Source organism: Callorhinus ursinus, unplaced genomic scaffold (genome assembly GCF_003265705.2).
Source record: "Callorhinus ursinus isolate GAN/ISIS: 27379988/994484 unplaced genomic scaffold, GSC_fseal_2.0 scaffold17, whole genome shotgun sequence".
Classification (NCBI taxonomy): Eukaryota; Metazoa; Chordata; class Mammalia; order Carnivora; family Otariidae; genus Callorhinus; species Callorhinus ursinus.
In genome coordinates, this window is record NW_027397079.1 from 28,464,138 (window position 1) to 28,484,625 (window position 20,488).

Genomic DNA, 20,488 nt, shown 5'->3' on the forward strand with positions numbered 1-20,488 from the left:
ATTGCATTATTTGTTTCAGAGGTACAGATCTGTGATTCAACAGTCTTTTTTAAGAGGTTTTATATCAAGTGTCAAAATAGCAGAACTTTTCATTTAAAGCATACCACAGTAGGGCACCTGGGTGGCTCAGTTGGTCAAGCGACCGCCAGGTCATGATCCTGGAGTCCCGGGATTGAGTCCCGCCATCGGGCTCCCTGCTCAGCAGGGAGTCTGCTTCTCGCTCTGACCCACCCCCCTCTCATGTGCTCTCTCTCACAAATAAATAAATAAAATCTTAAAAAAAAAAAGCATACCACAGTAAATCAATTTTTGTTTAAAATGGAAAGTTTATTTGCTCAGTACACCAAATAGGATGCAAGCACTGTCATGACAAATATACAGAAATATGCAGATCAACATAAAACAGTAATTTAGTTTAAATGAAGGGAAACCTTTTTAAGTGTTATGACAACATACTCCCAACCTTTTCTTCAGTTAATTTAACTATACATTTCAATAAAATAAAGGGTAATGGATTAAGTGGAAGTTAGCTTGTGAATTTCTTAAAAATAAAACCCCAACTCTATCAATCCATGCCAGTTAAACACTATAACTAAAATTTCCAAATAAGTGCAAAAGGAGATGAAGGAGTTAGTTACCTTTTTTGCTTGAACAGTCCAGAGGAAAATGGTTACTACAAATACAGCAGGCAAACTGTTAAGACTGACCGATCTAGAATATAGTGTTGTACTAAATTTCAGTCTCAAATTGTGCTAAATGCTCATCATTAATATGGCACATTTTGGTCCATGATATGGTTTAATGCCAAGACAGATCCCAATTTGTTACAGAAACACATACATTACTGTTGCTTTTTTTGTTTTGTTTTTAAATATATATATTTTAAAAAGCCAGGTATACTTCCACATACAAAGGCAGGGCTTTCCCAGGAGGAATTTACAGGAAGTAGTCTGGGGTGCGCCGGGTAACATGAGGCTCTCCACGACGAGGTGCTGGGTCAAACTGAAGGCTATAAATGGGGAAAAAGAAAGCAAATAGTTAAAGGATTTGAATTTGCAAGCAAATGATTAAATAAGACATTGTAGTAGGAGGAGCAGTATTGATTTCCCACTTCTACTACGTTTAGGACTGGAATAATCCATGGCAAGTCACTGCAGGTATGTTCTTCCATAAAACTATCTCACAGAGCTGCGGTGAAAATTGAAGCAGACAGAATGTCTGGTTCAGTGCCTGGCATAAAAGATTTGCAATATAATTATCAGCTGAATGAAAGTTGTTAGAATGGACGTTTGTTTTGCTCTACATTTTAGGGGAAAGCATTTAGTCTTTCATGATTAAGAATGATGTTAGGGGCGCCTGGGTGGCTCAGTCGGTAAAGTGCCTTCGGCTCAGGTCATGATCCCAGGGCTCCCCACTTGGCATGGAATCTTCTTCCTCTTCCTCTGCCCCTCCTGCTCATGCTCTCTCTTAAATAAGTAAAATCTTAAAAAGAAAAATTGTGTTAGCTGTGGAGTTTCTGCAGATGACCTTTATCAGGATGAGGAGGTTCTCTTGACTAGTTTGCTGAGTATTTTTATTATGAAAGTGTGCTGGATTTTGACAAATGTTTTTCCTGGCTTAACTGAGATGATCAAGTGTTTTTTTGTCCAATGGATTATTGCTTTGATTTTTCATATTTTGAACCAACTTTGCCTTCCTGGGATAAATCACAGTTGGTCATTGTGTATAATCCTGTTTGTGTATTACTAGATTCAGTTTGCTAATATTTTGTTGATTTTTGCAACTATAAGCATAAAGAGTATTGGTCTGTTTTCTTAAATTATCTTTGATTTTGGTATTAGGGTAATATAGACTTCAAAGAATACACTGGGAAATGATTCCTCCTATTCTATTCTTAGTCTCTGTGAAAAACTGGTGTTAATTCCTTTTTAAACTTTTAGTCATTTCATCAGTGAAGTCCACCGGGCTTGGCGGCTTTTCTTTGTAGGAAGTTTTAAAATATTAATTCAACTTTTTCACTTGTTATAGGTCTATTCAGATTTTCTGAGTCAATTTTGGCAGTTTGTCTTCCTAGGAATTTGTCCATTTTATCCAAGTTACCTAGTTTGTTGCCATAAACTTATTCATTATATTCCCTTGTAATTCTTTTTATTTCAATAAGGTCTGTGGTGATTTTGGTAATGTGAATCTTCACTCATTTTTGTTTGGCCAGTCTAGTTAAGGCTTTTCAATTTTGTTGAAAAGAACCAACTTCTGGTTTTGATTATTTTTCTATTATTTCACTTATTTCCTTTTTATTTCCTTCCGTATGTTTGCACTGGGGTTTAGGTTGCTCTTCTTTTTCTAGGGTCCTTAAAATGTAAAGTTAGGTTACTGACTTGAGATCTTTCTAAAAATCTGATTTTTAATATAGGCACTTACAGTTATATATTCCCTGCAAACATTCTGGTTTCATTTTTATTCATCTCAAAGTATTTTCTAATTTCCCTTATGATTTATTCTTTGATTCAAGTCATTTAGGAGTATGTAAATGTCCACATATTTACACATTTTCCTGTTTTCCTTCTATTTTGATTTCTAATTCATTCCATTGTGTTTGGAGAACATATTTTGTATGACTTCAATATTCTTTTTTTTTTTTTAAAGGAGGAGAAGATCTTAAGCAGGCTCCATGCCCAGTGCGGAGCCTGACATGGGGCTTGATCTCATGACATTGAGGATCATGACCTGAGCTGAAATCAAGAGTTGGACACTTAACTGACTGAGCCACCCAGACACCCCTCAATAGTCTTAAGTTTACTGAGGCTTGGGTTTATAGTCCAGCATATAGTCAATCTTAGAGAATGTTCCATGTGCATTTGACAAAACTGTACTCAGCTACTACTGGGTGGAATGTTCCATAAATGTTAAGTTATAGTACTTCTCAAGTCTTCTATGTCATTGGTGATATTCTGCCTAGTTCTATTATTGAAAGGGGCATAATAAAGTCTCCAACCACCGTTCAACTGTCTATTTCTCCCTTCAATTCTGTTCATTTTTGCTCCACAGTTAAGTGTGTTATGTTTATAACTGATATATTCTCCTAATGCTTTGACTCTTTCATCATTGTGAAATGTCTTTATGTCTAATAACAATTTTTATTTTGAAATCTCTTTTGTCTATTAGTATAACCACTTCAAGTCATGTGGTTGCTGTTAGCATGGTTATCTTTTTCACCTAATTTACTTTCAACCCTTTTGTTTTTAATCTAAATTATGCTTTCTGTAGATATCATAAAGCTGGATCTTTAGAAACAAAAAATCTGACAATTTTTGCCTTCTGATTGCATTACTTAAAACACTCATTTAATATTGATATGACTGGCTTTTTACCTGCCATTTTCTTTTTTTGTTTTGTTTTTTGGTTCCCACTTTAACTGGTTTTTTATTAGAAGCATATTTTCTAGTGTGTCTTTTAATTCCTTTAATAACTTCAGTTATTTTTCCTAAATTATTTTATTGATTGCTTGAAAACTTACAATACACAACTTACAGAATTCTACTGCATTTATAAATTCTAGTCAATTAAGAGAAATTAATTCCTATACAGTAAGCTCCTTTCCATTTCCTTTTTTTTGCTACTGATGTTATGTTAAAATCCCCAAAATGCATTGTTATAATTACTATTTCATACAATGTCATACCCGTAAAGAAGCCAAGAAAGGAGAGCAAGTGTGTAAAGATTTTGTTGTATTAACCTCATTTTTATTTTCTTCATATTCTTCTTTTGGATTCAAGTTATTAGTTAAGAAACACACATACACGACAGTAATCGTAAATGACAGTATAACTGCATCTTCTTAACTGATTTAAAAACCAGTGCAGGGGTGCTTGGGTGGCTCAGATGGTTAAGTGTCTGCCTTCAGCTCAGGTCATTCCTGGGATCGAGCCCCACATCGGGCTCCCTGCTCAGCGGGAAGCCTGCTTCTCCCTCTCCCACTGCTCATGCTCTCTCTCTCTCTCTATCTCTGTGTCTCAAATGAATAAATAAAATCTTAAAAAAAAAACAGTGCAAAAACAATATGGATGTATTTGTAGTACAGTTGAATTTTTAAGAAATGTAACAGACAAAAGAAGAGCCAAGAAAAGCCTTCCTGGGACCACAGTCAACACTGGGAGACAAGACGACAGTGCACATAGCTATACCCACACAGGAACCATTAGAGTAGCATTTGGGGCCTTCTTGAAAACATTCCCAAGCCACACACAGACTATGCTGGGTCAAATAGTTTACGTCCAAAATTCATGTCTGTTCAGAACCTAAGAATGTGACACTATTTGGTCTTTGCAGATGTTATTAGTTAAGGTGAGGTCATACTAGATTAGGCTGAGCCCTACATTCAATCTGGTGGTATCCTTTTCTTTCCTTTTTTTTTCTTAGAGAGAGAGAGGATGAGCAGGGAGGGGCGGAGGGAGAAGGAGAGACAGAATCTCAAGCAGGCTCCAGGCTCAGCATGGAGCCCAACATGGGGGCTCCACCTTACGACCCTGAGATCAGGACCTGATGCGCAACCAACTGAGCCACCCAGGAGGCCCATCAATCTGATGGTCTCTTTATTAAGGAAAGACACACAGGGGAGAGAGTGCCATGTGAAGACAGAGACTGGGGTGATGCATCTATAAATCAAGGATTGTAGGAGCCACCAGACGCTAGGGAGAGGCAAGAAAGGATTTCCTCTAGAGCTTTTACAAGAAACATCATCCTGCCAGCATCTTGATTTCAAATTTCCAGCCTTCACAAATGTAAGAATAAATTCCGTTAAGGCACCCACTTTGTGGTAATTTGTTACAGCAGCCCTAGGAAACTAATACCTAGATTAATCAACAAAAGGGTATATAACCCTCAATGATACTGGCTGATCAAGTTACTCTGACCCAGGAGCAACTCCTAGGAAGCCAGGCTTAAAATCCCAATCACATACATCTCTGACAGTCTGGAAAATGACACTGTGTGCATCCTTAAGGTTGCACCCTCTCAGGACTAATCAAACAAGGAAAATCCAAGGTACTAGTGTGCTTGATTGAACCGTGAGCCAAAATATAAATTCTTTCAACTCTGTTAGCAACTTCTTAGCCACATACATTCCCAGTGATCTTACTGGATTAGGGTGATCCCTAAAATTTCAATGACCAAGGAGGCTTGAGCATAACCTCTGACCAGTAAGTGGCTTGTGCCCACCCAGAGGGACCCTCTAAATAACTCTGTTGTTTGGTTAACAAAGGCTTAACAATTAAACCCAGGAAAAAATCTGAGCAGGACCCAAGGTAGAATGACTGTGGAGTAGTTTCTGAACAAGGGACGTGGAAAGACAGGGAGGGAAGAGGTTATGGCTCAAATTCCACAGATTCTGGCTATTACTAAAATTTAGTACATTTTCTAGAATGTGTTTCTCCATGGGCTGTATGCATTCTGAACAATATTAAAAAACCTACAATAATTGTTTAAAATAACCTTCCAGTTAAATGACTGTTTCTGTTGGGGAGAAGTTTGCCACGTTCCTCATTCTACTATTCCAGAAGCAGAAATCCTCTAATTTTAATCATCTACATTTAAAATTTTCTTTCTAAAAGCAGTTACACACAATTCAAAAATTTTCAGTTACTTACAAGGAGTATTTTAAAGTGTCATCTAATTCCATGATAGCAGCCTGGTTCCCACAACGGTAACAGTAATTGGGTGCACTGAAAATGGTAACCACATTCCGATCATGACACCAATTGTATCCCTGCAGTATTAAAAAAAACAACACAAAATAACACTTCACTATAAAATTATAATCTTGACATGGGTCCGTTTAGAAAACTACATTAAAAAACTAGAGATATTCTTGGTGGAAGTGTCGTTTTCTCTGCTCCCTTATATGGTATACATCCTTAACTCTGGGCACAGAATACTCTGGGCCCAGGTACTGTGCCACGGAGCTCAAGAACGGCATTGTTCTATTTACATCTATGCTTCGGCTCTTGGCTCAGATATGTATTAAAATTTCTCCCACAACAATGGAAGATTTCTTAATTTTTCCCTCTATCAGTGATTGCTTTATATATTTTGAATCTATTACCAGGTAAACACAAGCTCAATTCTTTCTTCTCTAGAGAACTGGGCCAGTTTTCATCAATAATGACCTCTTTTTATTTCTATATATACTTTTTAACTCAGAGGCTATTCTGATGCACATAATTAGCTGTATTTTTGGGTAATTATCTAATTGATATACCAATATACCATTTTCCCTCTACTTCTAGTCTATAGTGTCATTATGTTTTATTTTTAATATTTATTTTTTTCATTATGTTTTAGATTCATCTCAAGTAGCAGTTGAATTCTGATTGTCTAATTCAGAGTCTCAGGATTTTAGGGACATAAAAATTTTCATCCATTCACATTTGTTACGATTACTGATGTAACTAGGTTTATCTTTACCATATGAATTTATATTCCTTATTAACCATGTTCTCACTCCTCCTGCCTCAATTGGGCTGAAGTTTTCTCTAACATCTTGAAGCCACTCCCTGATTTAAAAGAATAAAATTCTATTTATATTCCTTTAGTATTTACAAAATAGTAACATCATGGTAGAGAAATCTGGCAGCTACCAGCTTAACTAAGTGATTCAAGCAGAGATCCCATGACCCTAATATGGCGCACTGAAAAGCATGTCCCATCGTGCTGTGGCATGCCTGTCAAATATGCATAGCCTGAATCATAAGGCAACATCAATCAAACCACAAATGAAGGATATTTCTACAAAATAAAACTGCTTGTAGTCTTTAAAAATGAAAAGATTATGCAAAACAAAATCTGAGGAATTATTTCCACACCAAAGGAGACTGAATACAGCATGATCCTGGATTAGATTATACATGCACATACACGACTGAATTTTTCTATCAAGAACATTAGTTAGTTACTAAAAAATTCAAATGAAGTGTTTAGATTAGATCTTAGTACTGTATCAATGCCAATTCTGGACTGTGATAATTATACTGTAGTAACATAAGAGAACATCTTTATTTTTGCAAAATATACATGGAAATTTGGAGGTAAAGGAGCACCATGTCTGCAACTGACATTCAAATAATTTAAAAGAAACGTGTACAGAGGAAGGGAAGCTGGAAGATAGAGATAGAATACTAAAATACGAAAATATATTTGAGGAATCAGTGTAGGATACAAGGGAATTTTATTTGATAATATTTTTGAAATTTTTCTCTATGTCTAAATTAATTTCCAAAGTGAGTTATAATTTTGCTCTGGCCAACTAGTACTTTCCCCTATTTGCTAAAACCAGCTCAATTTTTTCTCCTTTCATTTAGGTAATAGGGAGGAAATGTTTCATGAAGCCTTATTACAGAGATATATATTTATTTGAAATAAAGATCATCAATAAAGAAAACACTTCTTCCACGTAAAAAAAAACAAAACAAAACATCATCCTGTGGGAAAAAAGACATACCTCCATTACAAGTTGGTGAGCTCGAGAAACCAGTGTGAGACCATTGGCATGGTTAAATGTTTCAGAAATGTCCTGTCCAAATGTGTAGCCAGCACCACGTGGTGAGATACCCCACCCACCACGATCATCTGGATCTGACCACAATAGATCGCACATTGGGCCCTGGCCGAGAAAATTAAGTACATGTTATTTAATTTAGTTTTACCACAATGTGGTTATATTTCTTTGTTTTTAAAATTAAAACCAAGTTTACCTCATGTGGAACTTCTTGTAAACGATCCAAAGCTCTTATATGATCCAGTGTATCTATGGATGGAGACAGGCCACCGTGGAGGCAGAATATCTGTTTGTGAATTAAAAAAAAAAAAAAGTTTTATTAAATGTGGAAAGTTAATGGAGAGTAAATGGTTACAAAATGTAAATCCTAGTTGCTCTTCTTTTCAAAATAAAATTTAATTGAGATTTATAAAATACAACGGAAAAGGAAACAAAAATCAATTAGAGAGCTACTGATACTTTAAAGTATTTCTTTTTTCCTTATAATCAATCCTAAGTATTTTGTAGTGTTTTTTCCCCTTCTCTAGCAAATGGGACCTCCATTCTTGTGACTCACCATTACATTTTCTGCTAATATATACAATTTTTTTGTTTCTCTTACAGCAAGGACAGTACCAATTCCTGTTATTGGTTCCAACAGTTTTTCCGCTTTCTTAAAAGAGTTCTCTGAGTACAGAATAATGTTGTTAGCAAAAATATTTGTTAATTTCTTCTCCATGTTTATACCCTTTAATTCTTTTTAATACACAGTGCACTGGCTAGGATTTCCAAAACAAATTGAAAACTACAATTTTTCTGTTTGTTTTTGGTAAAATATCTATTCCCAGACCCATCCTCTAGGGATTTTTGTATCAGAGAGAATAGTAATACAAGTTTTAGAGGGCATTTTTCTCCCAATTTTGAAGAGATTTCTGATGTTTTGCTGATTAAGTATAGCCAGTATAAGTTTCTTTATTCAATTGTTATTTTATTTTACTACTTAAAAATTTGAGTTTTATTTTTTGGCGCTTGCCATGTCTGGTTTGGTACTGAGGTTATACTAACCTCACAGAATGAATTTTGAAGTTCTCCATCTTTTCCTAAGCTCTAGAACACAGAAATTATATGTATGTTCCTTAAGGGTTTGGTAGAATTTGCCTAGAAAACTATCCAGACCTGGTTACTTTTCCAATTTCTTCTAAGTTTAGTAGTCTATTTACATTGGCCTAATTTCTTCAAAAACTATTTTGCTATAGTAAATTTCATCTTTTCAAGTGCAACAGAATAAAGCTGTACCCTATGTTATTGTGATACACAACCATATCCATATTGATAGTCATGCCTTATTTCCCATTCCTAGTGATTTTTTGGTATCCATTTTTTTTTTTTAAGATTGATTTATTTGGGGGGCGCCTGGGTGGCTCAGTCGTTGGGTGTCTGCCTTCGGCTCAGGTCATGATCCCAGGGTCCTGGGATCGAGCCCCACATCGGGCTCCCTGCTCGGTGGGAAGCCTGCTTCTCCCTCTCCCACTCCCCCTGCTTGTGTTCCCTCTCTTGCTGTGTCTCTCTCTGTCAAATACATAAATAAAATCTTAAAAAAAAAATTGATTTATTTGGGGAGCGGGGGAGGTGCAGAGGGAAAGAGAATCCTAAAGCAGATTCCCCGGTGAGCTGGAAGCCTAACTCAGGGACTTGATTCCAGGACCCTGAGGTCATGACCTGAGCCAAAATCAAGAATTGGACGCTTAAACGACTGAGCCACCCAGGCGCCCCTCCATGTCTGCTTTTAACTTTAATCCTTTAAGTTTATTTTACTATGGCTTCGAGTTAAATGTTTATTTCACATTTCCTTTAATTTTTCTACAAAATGAATGTGAGACTACGAATTTCCTTGTATTTTATCCCTGTTTACATCCAAAGATTTTGGTTTACGTCATACTTCCACTGTCATTTAGAAATAATTTGTGAACTCTTTAAGTCCACATTGTTTTCTTTCATTTTAGCCAAGTCTAGGCAAAATACTGTCCTCTGAAATTAATTACTGCAGCGTCCAGTATCATGGCTGGGAAAAACGTGGACTGTCAGGACCACGAAGAAAAGGCTATAACCAAATTATGAGTGGATCTATTACGCCCATGACAATTCTGGGCTTTTATACAGTTTAGGAACTGTAGACTTGTACCACATGTTTATTTTTTGGTACTGTATGTTTCATATTTAAAGTTAAATCAGTTCATGTTCACAGTGATTATCTCTTCGAAACTAGGATAATAGAAACTTGCACATTTTTCTTCTATTTTGAATGTTTTACAGTGTGTCTATAATACTCGTTACAGGTGGAAATAAAGCATGCACTTCTTAATGAAGATATAATACACAATACTGCTGCTTGTAACTACAATGAAAATAGGAATAAAAAGTTATTAATGGTAACCAGCAAACACTGTGTATATGTATGGAGCTAGTTTTAAAAAAACAGCTTTGCTTTACTAGTATTGTACTTCAGGGTCTTAAGCATTTATTTATATTTGTCTATAACAGAAAAAGCATATTGGCAAATTCTTTGGCAAAAATATTTACACACATATCTGAGAACAACAGGGAAATCTGCTGGATCACAATGTGCATAAAACTTAACCTAAGTCTCTATTCTGAAATTTTAATTATAAAGAAAAGAGGCAAAAAGGCTAAGGAGATGTGGAAATCATGTCATGTAAATCTAAACCCTAACTTGCTAATAGAAAATCTTTTCTTACTTTTACTCCTCCCCCACCCACCAGAGAAGCACATACACACCTGTCCATCTACTAAAGCTGTAAGTGGAAGATAATCAAATAGATCTGTAAAATATTTCCAAACATTGGCATTTCCATACTTTCGTAGACATTCATCATAAAAGCCATATACTTGGGTAATTTGTCGGCTTTCGTGGTTTCCTCTCAATATTGTAATGCGTTCTGGATAACGCACCTGCAGGAAAAGCAAAAGAAATTCATGGTACAAAGCATATTTTTACCAGTGTTATGTTAAGCACATTAACTTCTGACCCATTTCTTTAAATGGTTCTTTTGTGTGCTGTTACATTAAATGCTAATTCTTATTCAGAATTAAAAATTTTCTCATTCACTGCTGACTGACCTTTGAAATACTTATAGTCCTTTGTCTTCATTACTATTTATACCACCCTTATTGGAACCCTTACTAACTGATATCTATGTTATTATAATAAAATTGTATCTGATTCTTGGTCTTTAATATCCTCTTCATCCTTAAACAATCATCAGTCTTCTAGGTCTTTCCAGAACACTGTGTCTTACTGCTGAATGGATACTGATGGTCAAAGATTTGGACCAGAGACAAACTCCTTTTTGTACTAACTTCTCTCTTCCCCTTCAACTTTTATTTCCCACAGAAAGACTGTTATTTGCTAACAAAAACAGGCTCTTGCCAAATCTGGGCAAGATTTCAAATGTATTTAGAGTTTCCTTTTCATAACAAAACACAGAGACATATCTTACAGCATACTTTTTAGTTAGGGATGTATCTGATAGGAAATATGAAAAAGCAGCAGATTCTGTTAACCAAATTAACCTAAAAGCTGCAAATGCATACTTCAATTTATACATATTTATTAACTATCCATTATGTGCCCCAAATTAAGCTCACTGTTTAAAGCTAGGTGCCTGGTCCACATAAATGTAATACATGTGAAGTGATAAAAGGTATGAATTGTGTGATAGAAAAAAATAGATACATGAATAACAGACTTCTCAAGGCAAGAATTAAACTGTTTATGAGGGATACCTGCTTAAGTAAAAAATGGTCCAAGACTTCAGCTGTAGATTACCTAAGGGAGTGATTTACCAGAAGTAGGCAGGACACATTAAATGTTTAATTTTCATTTTCCTCTTTTACAAGATGTAAAACCAACTATTATATTTTAAGGGGCTATAAACTGAATGGATAAAATATAACAGATGATATGCAATACTGCCATCTTCCCCTTTTGCAGGTTTAAAGATTGAAAAAAAAATTGAATTTCATTCATCATACCTTTAATGCCACAAGAAGTGTCACAGTCTCCACTGAGTAATAGCCTCTGTCGACATAGTCGCCCATGAATAGATAGTTTGTATCTGGTGATTTTCCACCAATTCTAAAGAGTTCCATAAGATCATGGAATTGACCATGCACATCTCCACACACGGTAACAGGACAACGAACCTCTTGCACATTTGATTCTTTTGTTAAAATTTCCTTAGCCTGTTAAAAAAAGAAATGAAATCATTAAAAGCATCATTTCTTGCATATTAAAAGAAAATATTGGGAAAAAAAAGATACCTGAAATAGGCCTTAGAAAATCATAGAACTAAAACGACAAGAGATACCAATTTACATCTACTAGGACAGCTAAATTTAAAAGGTAACAAATGTTTCTGAGGATGTGAAGAAATTGGAACTCTCACACACTGCTGGTGGGAATGTAAAGTGGTACAGCTGCTGTGGCAAACAGTCTGGCAGTTCCTCAAAACATTAAACATAGAATTACCATGTGATCCAGCAATTCTGTTCCTAGATATATGCTTAAGAGAAATGAAAACTCGTTTACACATGTTCATGGCAGCTTTATTCATAATAGCTAAAAAGTGGAAACTACCCAAATGTCCAATAAGTGATGAGGGGATAAATAAAATGTGGTGTTACTTGTTCAACGGAGTATTATCCAGCAATAAAAAGTACTGATACATGCCACAACTCTGAAAACACTGTTAAGTGCAAGAAGGCCGTCACAAATGGCCATATATATTATGACTCCATTTACGTGAAGTGTCCAGAGAGGCAAAAATACAGACAGAAAGCTTCGTGGTTGCCTCGGGCTGAGAGGACAGGGGGATAAAAGCTAAGAGGTCCAGGGGTTCCTTCTGTGGGTAATGAAAATGTTCTAATATTGTGGTGATGGATGTACATTATCTGACTCTACTAAAAGCCAGGGGGCTGTACACTCTACATGAAAGCACTGCATTCATTAGGAATATCTCAATAGAAATTCTATCTCAAAAGCTGTTTTTGGGGGCACTCGGGTGGTTCAGTCGGTTAAGCATCCAACTCGATCTCAGCTCCGGTTCTGATTTCAGGGTTGTGCATTCAAGCCCTGTGTTGGGCTCCACGTTGGGCATGGAGCCTACTTAAAAACAAAACTTTTTTCCCCCCCCAAAATTATCTTATTTGCATTTTTAAAAAGCTTAATAAAAGTTACAAATCAGTTATTCGAATTTTTTGGTAAACAGACACCTTCCTACCAATTCATAGGCTAACCTTCAATTTCCTTATTCCAACTATTTTATATATTAGTCAAATTAACATATACCACTGGAGGCCCTGAAGGACAGAATTCGTATATAAACAATGGCAAATTAAACAAATGGACTAAATTCAAGTTCATTACACCTCATCTACCCAGCAACTTTGCCTAACAGAGCCCAGAATCAGAGAAAATTAAAAAAGGCCTCTGAAGTAATAAAACATTATGATAAAAGTATATGTACCTCTCCACCAATCTGCCAGAAGTCTCTTAGGTCTTCTTCTGGCCCTACTGTTATGTGCAAAATTCTAATAAGCTACTTATAGTTTCCAGATCTATGGCAGATTAGGAACAGAAAACCACAAAGAACAAGAGGTAGGAACTGGGACCAAGAGTAAGAAACAGCCTGAGAGTGAGGGTGATGGTAGAGAAAATGACATGGTAACAGAAGTCAAACACTAAGGATGAAACTTAAAGTGGGACCTGGCAGAGGACAGCTGAGACTGGTAGGAGAGTAGAATTTTAGGGACATTTCTCTGCCTTGCCAGATGGGATCATCTAAAGAGCATTTAAAAACATGAATTTTGAGTTTCTATACATAAGTTCCTATTGCTTGCCATCTCTGTCAACAGACTTTAACATTCCTGCTAATGGGTGTGAAACAGTATCTTTTAATTTGCACCTCTAATAGGTATACTTTTTTTTTAAAAGCAGCTTTTTAGGTTTACTGGTGTGTGTGTGTGTGTGTGTGTGTGTGTGTGTGTGTGTGTGTAATGCCTAACTCACAAAATTAGGCTTTATATTTGGTTGTTTATACTTTCCCCTATAGATTGTACCAATTTTCCCTCTTTATGGTCTGTGCTGCTTGGGTCTTGTTTTAAAAACTCCTCCTGGGGCGCCTGGGTGGCTCAGTTGTTGAGTGTCTGCCTTTGGCTCAGGACACGATCCCTGGGTTCTGGGAAGGAGCCCTGCATGGGGCACCCTGCTTCGCTGGGAGTCTGCTTCTCCTGCTCCCTGTCCCTCCCCCCACCCTTGTGTGCACTCTCTATGTCTCTGTCTCAAATAAAGAAATAAAATCTTAAAAAAAAAATTGTTCTCCACACAGAGGTCAAAAAAGGCATTCCTGCATTTTTATTCCAGTTTTGTTTTTCACACTTAACACGTCTTTAATTCAGATGGAATTTGTTATATGATACAATGTAGGGTTTCATTTTTTTTTTTTAAGATTTTATTTTTAAGTAATCTCTACACCCAATGGGGGCTCGAATCTACAACTCCGAGATCAAGAGTCCCATGCTCTTCTGCCTGAGACAGGCAGGTGCCCTGTGGTTCATTTTTACTTTATTTTTCCTAATGGCTAGTAGCTGGCCTAGCATTGTTTATTTATAATAGTGCCATCCTTTTGTAAAGACCTACGTTGTTTTCAGCTTTCTTAACCTGCACTGGAAACAACCCTGTACACCCTCTCAGATTCCCTTATAATTCTTGATGGTGCCCTGAGCTGGCTAGAATCTAAGCTGAAGTAGTGGACATGCCTGGCCCTTCCTCTGAGCCCTAACTATGCCTCGATGCTCCTCTACTTCCAGACGCGGATGGAATGCCACATGGTGGGATGGGGGGTCTGGCTTCTTGAGCAGGGGCTGAAGGAGGGATGCGCAATCTGGAAATAGGTGGGAGTCACCTTGACTAGTGGCAAAGAGAGAATGAAGGCAACAGGGAAAAACTGCCAGCCTGGTTCTTCCTTTCATGACCTCTCTGAGGTATTTGTCTGGATTCAGCAGAATCCCCACCTCCCAAGGTAATCCATCATGTATCATCCTGCTTCACAGCTTTCTCGCCTGATTTTTTTTGCCTCCCCCTTATCTAGCTGGGCTTGCACAGTCCCTGAATGAAGTGTCAGCATCTCAATCCTTGCCTCAGATCCCCTTCTCACTGCTCTACTGCCCGTGTCAATAAAAGTCTGAGTTAATTACTATGAGAAATCCGGGTGGGAAGTGAGGCTCCCTTCTTTATTCCTTTTATTCAAAATTATCTATTTTTGATTGCTTCATTAAGCCTGACGTATGAATTTTAAAACTAATTTTGTCAAAGCCTATTAAAACTTGGTTGAGATTTTTGACTCAAATTGCATTGAATTTATATGTATTTGTAGTCATCTTTAGAATACTGTCTTTCCAATGATGAATATGGTATTACCCATTTAGATTTCCTTTATTCTTCAATTTCATAATTGTCTAATAATGTCTACTTGTTGCTGCTACTATCAGATGTAATCCAAAGTAATTTATATTTGATATTATTCTGGGATTTTAAAAATATCTCTTATGCCAGATTTTTAGGAATACTTAAAACTTTAAAGTCCTTGGATTTTTCATATATACTACAGAATGACAGTTTTGTTTTTTTCCCCTTTATAAATCTTACAATTATTAATGTCATAGTCTGTTTGGCCTGCTATAACAAAAGTGCCATAGATTGGGTAGCTCAGGAACAATATAAATTTATTTCTCACAATTCTGGAAGTCTAAGATCAAGATTTCCCGAAACTTAGTAAGATCAAACTCCTTCGATCTATTATTAAGTCATAATTTCTTAAGGTAGGGGAAATTTTAAGGTGATGGGGATTAAGGAGCATACTTGTGATGAGCACTTGGTGATGTACGGAGTGTTGAATCACTATATTGTACACCTTAAACTAATATAACACTATGTTAAACTGGAACTTAAAATTAAAAAAAAATAAAATTTTTTTTAGAGAGGGAGGGAGGTGGGGCAGAGGAAGAGGGAAAGAGAATCTTAAGCAGGCTCCACACCCAGCATGATGCCCAATGTGGGGCGCAATCTTACAACCCTGAGCTCATGACCTGAGCCAAAATCAGATGCCTAACCAGCTGAGCCACCCAGGTGCTCTTTCTTTTTTGTTGTCACCTGCATTCCTTGTAATTATCTTAAGTCTTAACTTTCTGGAGGCAGTTAGATTATTTTTTCTGCTACATCTAGTCTGCTTTTCTTATTATTACTACCAGTTTTGCCCTCAAACTGTTTCCTAAATATTCAGCTCGTGCTATGCTTTTCTTTTCAATCTTATTTAATCCACATCATAGTCAACTGTTTTGTAACGGGCACATCTGGGTAATTTCTTTCTGTTCCTTAGGATAAGGTTTGCTTTTTATTTATTTTTTAAAAAGATTTTATTTTTATTATTTATTCATGAGAGGCAGAGGAGGAGAGAGAGAGGGAGAGAGAGAGAGAGAAAAGCAGCGGGAGAAGCAGGCTCCCAAGGAGCAGGGAGCCCGATGCGGGACTCGATCCCAGGACCCTGGGATCATAACCTGAGCCGAAGGCAGACGCTTAACCATCTGAGCCACCCAGGCGCCCCAGGATAAGGTTTGCTTTTTAAATTTTGGGTTCTTTGTATATTTCCCAAGCAGTGTTTCTTCCTTGCTTGCTGTTATTTGCTTGCCATGCTGTTCTCTGTTGCTGAGCTATCAGCTGAAACCTTCTATTTATGCCAACATATTGTGCGGCATTTATTAACTCCCACTCTACCACATGTGAGACTGGTTTGTTTTCCCCCAACGACCCACAGGTTTAAAGTCAGGGTAGTTAATTTCAATTCTTTTTTTAGCCAAGAGATGGGGTGAGAGGGCTCACAGGGGACAGTGTGGGGTCTAGAATGCCTACAAACTGTATTCATTTCTGAGGATTTTTAGGGCTCACTCCACTGTCAGAGGGGAATACTCTCAGACCTTGGACATGTTCCCCAATCAATGTGTTGTCTTAGTTTGGGCAGCCTTGATGCATTTAATTCTGCCCCTGTCATTCCCCATTTCTTTCCAAGAGCCATTTCCACTATTTCTCAGACAAAAGTGGAATGAGCTCATGATCCCATTTAGCTGTCTCCTTTCAGAGATACTGGGAAATCAAAGAAAACCTTCTGGGTTTTGCTGGCTCACCCACATGGCTTGGAGTGGCAGGGTATAGTGAAGAGTGGTACCTCATTGTGTCACTCTGTGATCCCAGCCCTGGGCTGTGCCTCTTTTCGGTTACTGATTATTTCCTGTCCTTTAACTTTTTCCTGTTTGTTGTTCATATCATTAACAACATTAACAGTCAGGAAAAACAACAGGTAATTACTCATTTTCCTTGGTGTTGGCCAGACCACATCTGGAGTAACCTGATGCATTAGGTGGTGAATAAAGAGGGGCAGGGACTACAAAAATATGCTTCTTTTCCATTCATGAGGTTGGCAAAAATGACATTTACCCACAGTTAGCAAGGCTATTCTCTTTTATATATTTATTTTTTTAAGCAAGGCTAGTCTCATACCCTACCGGTGAGAACGCACATTTATACATCATCTTTGGAAAACACCTGACAGTAGCTAAATGTAAAGTGATCTGAGGCAAAGACTGCCGAACCTCAATATCTACTCTCCTCTTCCTTCTCCATAATTAATCTAATTGTGCTCAAGGCAGCCATAACAAATACCACAAACTAGGCGGGTTTCAACAACAGAATCTGCTTCCTCACAGTTCTGAAGGTTGGAAAGTCCAACATCAAGGCGCCAGCTGACTCGACTCCGGGTGCGGACCCTCACCCTGTTCTGCAGAGGCACGCCTTCTGCACCTCACTTGGTAGTGTGAGAGACAGACATCATCTCTTTAGTATCTCTTCTGATAAGGGCACTAATCCCATTCGTAGGAGATTGACCCTCCTGACCACAAACTACCTCTCAAAGGCCCCACCTCCAAATACCACCACATTGGTAATTAGACTTTATATATAAATTTTGGGAGGACACAAATATTCAGTCCATGGCACCAGCCTCTCATACAGCTACCAATGGCCACGAGACTAAGTTCTGGTCAGTAAGATGTAAGGAGTGTTATGTGGGAACCAGAAAGTTTCCTTAAGGAGGGGACATGCCCTTCAACACTCTCCACTCTCCTGGAATGTGTATGTGACGACGGCTGGAACTCCAGAAGCCACGTTGGATCACAAGGACCAGGGCAGAGCCCTGGAAGATGTGGCAGGCTGAAAAAAACACCCACAAAGATATATTCATTTCCTAATCACCAAAACCTGTGACTGTGACCTCACACGAAAAAGATGCGATTAAGGATTTTGACAGGAGCAGCTTATCCTAGATTATCCTGACAGGCCCTAAATGAGGCAGAGGGGGTTTTGGGAGAGGCAGACACACGCAGACACAGACACACACACACACACACACTCGAAGACGAGACAGAATAAAGTGATGCGGCCAAGGAATGCCAGCAGTCACCAGAAGCTCTAAGAGGCAAAGGACAGATTGTCCCCAAGCTTCCAGAGGGTATGTGGCCCTGCTGACACCTTGATCTTGGACTTCCGGCCTCCAGAGCTGTGAGACAATATACTTCTGAGGTGTTAAGCCAGCCAGTTTGTAGTAATTTGTTGCAGCAACCAGAGAAAAATAACATAGCAAGTGTCTGGTTTCCTAGCAACTCTGTAAATACCGTTATCACCCCTGGAGTGCTTATCTCCGGATCTGCCTATACCTAAGAAAAATCTAAAAACTGCTACTTTGGTTAAGCCCTTACTTTGGGTTTTCTGTTACACGTATGAAACCTAATGCTGACATCTGATATAAAAGGCATTTGATATATAAATGAAAAAGGCAAGTCTAAAACTACTACATGATCACCTATTAAGTAAGGAAAACTGTTTAGGAGTTCCACTCCAAGAAGCTGCTCTACTAATTTTTAAATATGTTAGGTTCTCCAAATAGCTGGTTTAGATCACAGGGGCAAAATACTTATAGCAAAGTCAGCCAAGTCCAGTGAGCCACTAATGCATAGGGGGTAAAGATCAAAGTCCTTAAGGAGTTCACAAAAGCCAAATCCCAAAGTCAACAGGATCCTAGTAAAATAGCTGAAAACAATCAGCAGAAGTCTTTCAAAAGCAACATAACCTGCAATGCAACTATCAACTGGGAAAAAAGTCAATGGCAACAAGCTTAAAATGAGAAAATCATTGTCATTTACTTATAGCAAGCAAAAAGTAATTTGTTTTTCAAGTTAAATAGGAGTAACCAAAATTTTGCAGAAAGAGTTAAAGAGAATTCTCAAGTCACAGAACATTAAGAATTTAACAAGCTAATCACATGTAAAAATCCACTAAAGAAAACATTACCAAAAACAAAGGAAAAATTATTTAACATATCCTGTATGGGACAACATTCACCAGGCTGATAAACCGTTCACTTTGATATACATCATACATACACAGCAATCAACTGACACATCAAAATATTCCTGAATGTAATGTTCATGTGTACATGTAACAAACATTTGTAAAGTGTCTGTTGTAGGCCAGGCACCAGAGATAAAGAGAGGAACAGGTAAACTCTCCAGCATCAACAGGCTGGCTTAGATGGGCTCAGCCAAACAAAATAAAAATTTCTGGGGGCGCCTGGGTGGCTCAGTCGTTAAGCGTCTGCCTTCAGCTCAGGTCATGATCCTGTGGTCCTGGGATCGAGCCCCACGTTGGGCTCCCTGCTCAGCAAGGAGCCTGCTTCTCCCTCTCCTCCCTGCTAGTGCTCTATCTCTGTCTCTCTCTCTCAAATAATAAAATCTTAAAAAAAAAAATTTCTGTATACAAAAAGATAAAGGAGAATCCTGGGAAAATATTTATAGCACACAAGATAACAGAAACATACTGACATCTATCATCTAAAGGTATTTGTAGAATAAAGTATAATATGTCTAAAAAAAATCACTGGCAGTCAATGTTAATATTAAGAGGTCACTTTTTTTTGTTTTTGAAGATTTTATTTATTTGACAGAGAGACACAGCAGAGAGAGGGAACACAAGCAGGGGGAGTGGGAGAGGGAGAAGCTGGCTTCCCGCCGAGCAGGAAACCTGAGCAGGGAGCCCGATGCGGGGCTCGATCCTAGGACCCTGGGATCATGACCCGAGCCGAAGGCAGATGCTTAATGACTGAGCCACCCAGGCGCCAAGAGGTCACATTTTTGAGAAACTATATGAGTATTTGGGATTATAAAGCTCTGATTTAGCCATCTTTGTTTTCATTGTTAAATGAAGAGGGCTTGTAATTATTTTTATACTAATTGACTTAAAATGTAATTTAAAGTTGTATTTTCTGGGCACCAGAGTGGCTCAGTTGGTTAAGCGTCTGCCTTTGGCTCAGGTCATGATCTCAGGGTCCTGGGATCGAGCCCCATGTCAGGCTCTCTGCTCAGCAAGGAGTCTGCTTCTCCGTCTCACTCTCCCTCTGTGCTCTCTCGCTCTCAAATAAATAAAATCTTTAAAAAAAATTTATACTGGGGCGCCTGGGTGGTTCAGTCGTTAAGCGTCTGCCTTCAGCTCGGGTCGTGATCCCGGGGTCCTGGGATCGAGCCCCGCGTCGGGCTCCCTGCTCTGCAGGAAGCCTGCTTCTCCCTCTCCCGCTCCCCTTGCTTGTGTTCCCTCTCTCACTGTGTCTCTCTCTGTCAAAAAATAAATAAAATCTTAAAAAAAAAATTGTATTTTCCTGTTATAACACCAAAAGTTATTTTTAAGTCTAGGTAAGGAGATTTTTGTAATATTGATGGTTTTAATAGTTCTAAGACTTGTAATATTGAGACTGTTGAACAAACTTTATTTTTTTGAAA

At 37.9% G+C, this 20,488-nt stretch overlaps 1 protein-coding gene across 1 annotated transcript in view; it reads right to left on the bottom strand.

Moving 5' to 3' along the window:
• Nucleotides 1-302: 302 nt before the first annotated feature.
• The window catches only part of PPP2CB (protein phosphatase 2 catalytic subunit beta), a 35,293-nt gene continuing 15,107 nt past the window's right edge, over nucleotides 303-20,488 (bottom strand). The window contains exons 2-7 of the mRNA XM_025886096.2: nucleotides 11,585-11,794; nucleotides 10,328-10,501; nucleotides 7,749-7,838; nucleotides 7,496-7,657; nucleotides 5,646-5,764; nucleotides 303-1,009 (exon numbers count right to left, since the gene is read on the bottom strand). Of these exons, the coding sequence (XP_025741881.1) occupies nucleotides 937-1,009; nucleotides 5,646-5,764; nucleotides 7,496-7,657; nucleotides 7,749-7,838; nucleotides 10,328-10,501; nucleotides 11,585-11,794 (828 nt within the window). The 3' untranslated portion in view covers nucleotides 303-936. The remainder of the gene's footprint in view (nucleotides 1,010-5,645; nucleotides 5,765-7,495; nucleotides 7,658-7,748; nucleotides 7,839-10,327; nucleotides 10,502-11,584; nucleotides 11,795-20,488) is intronic.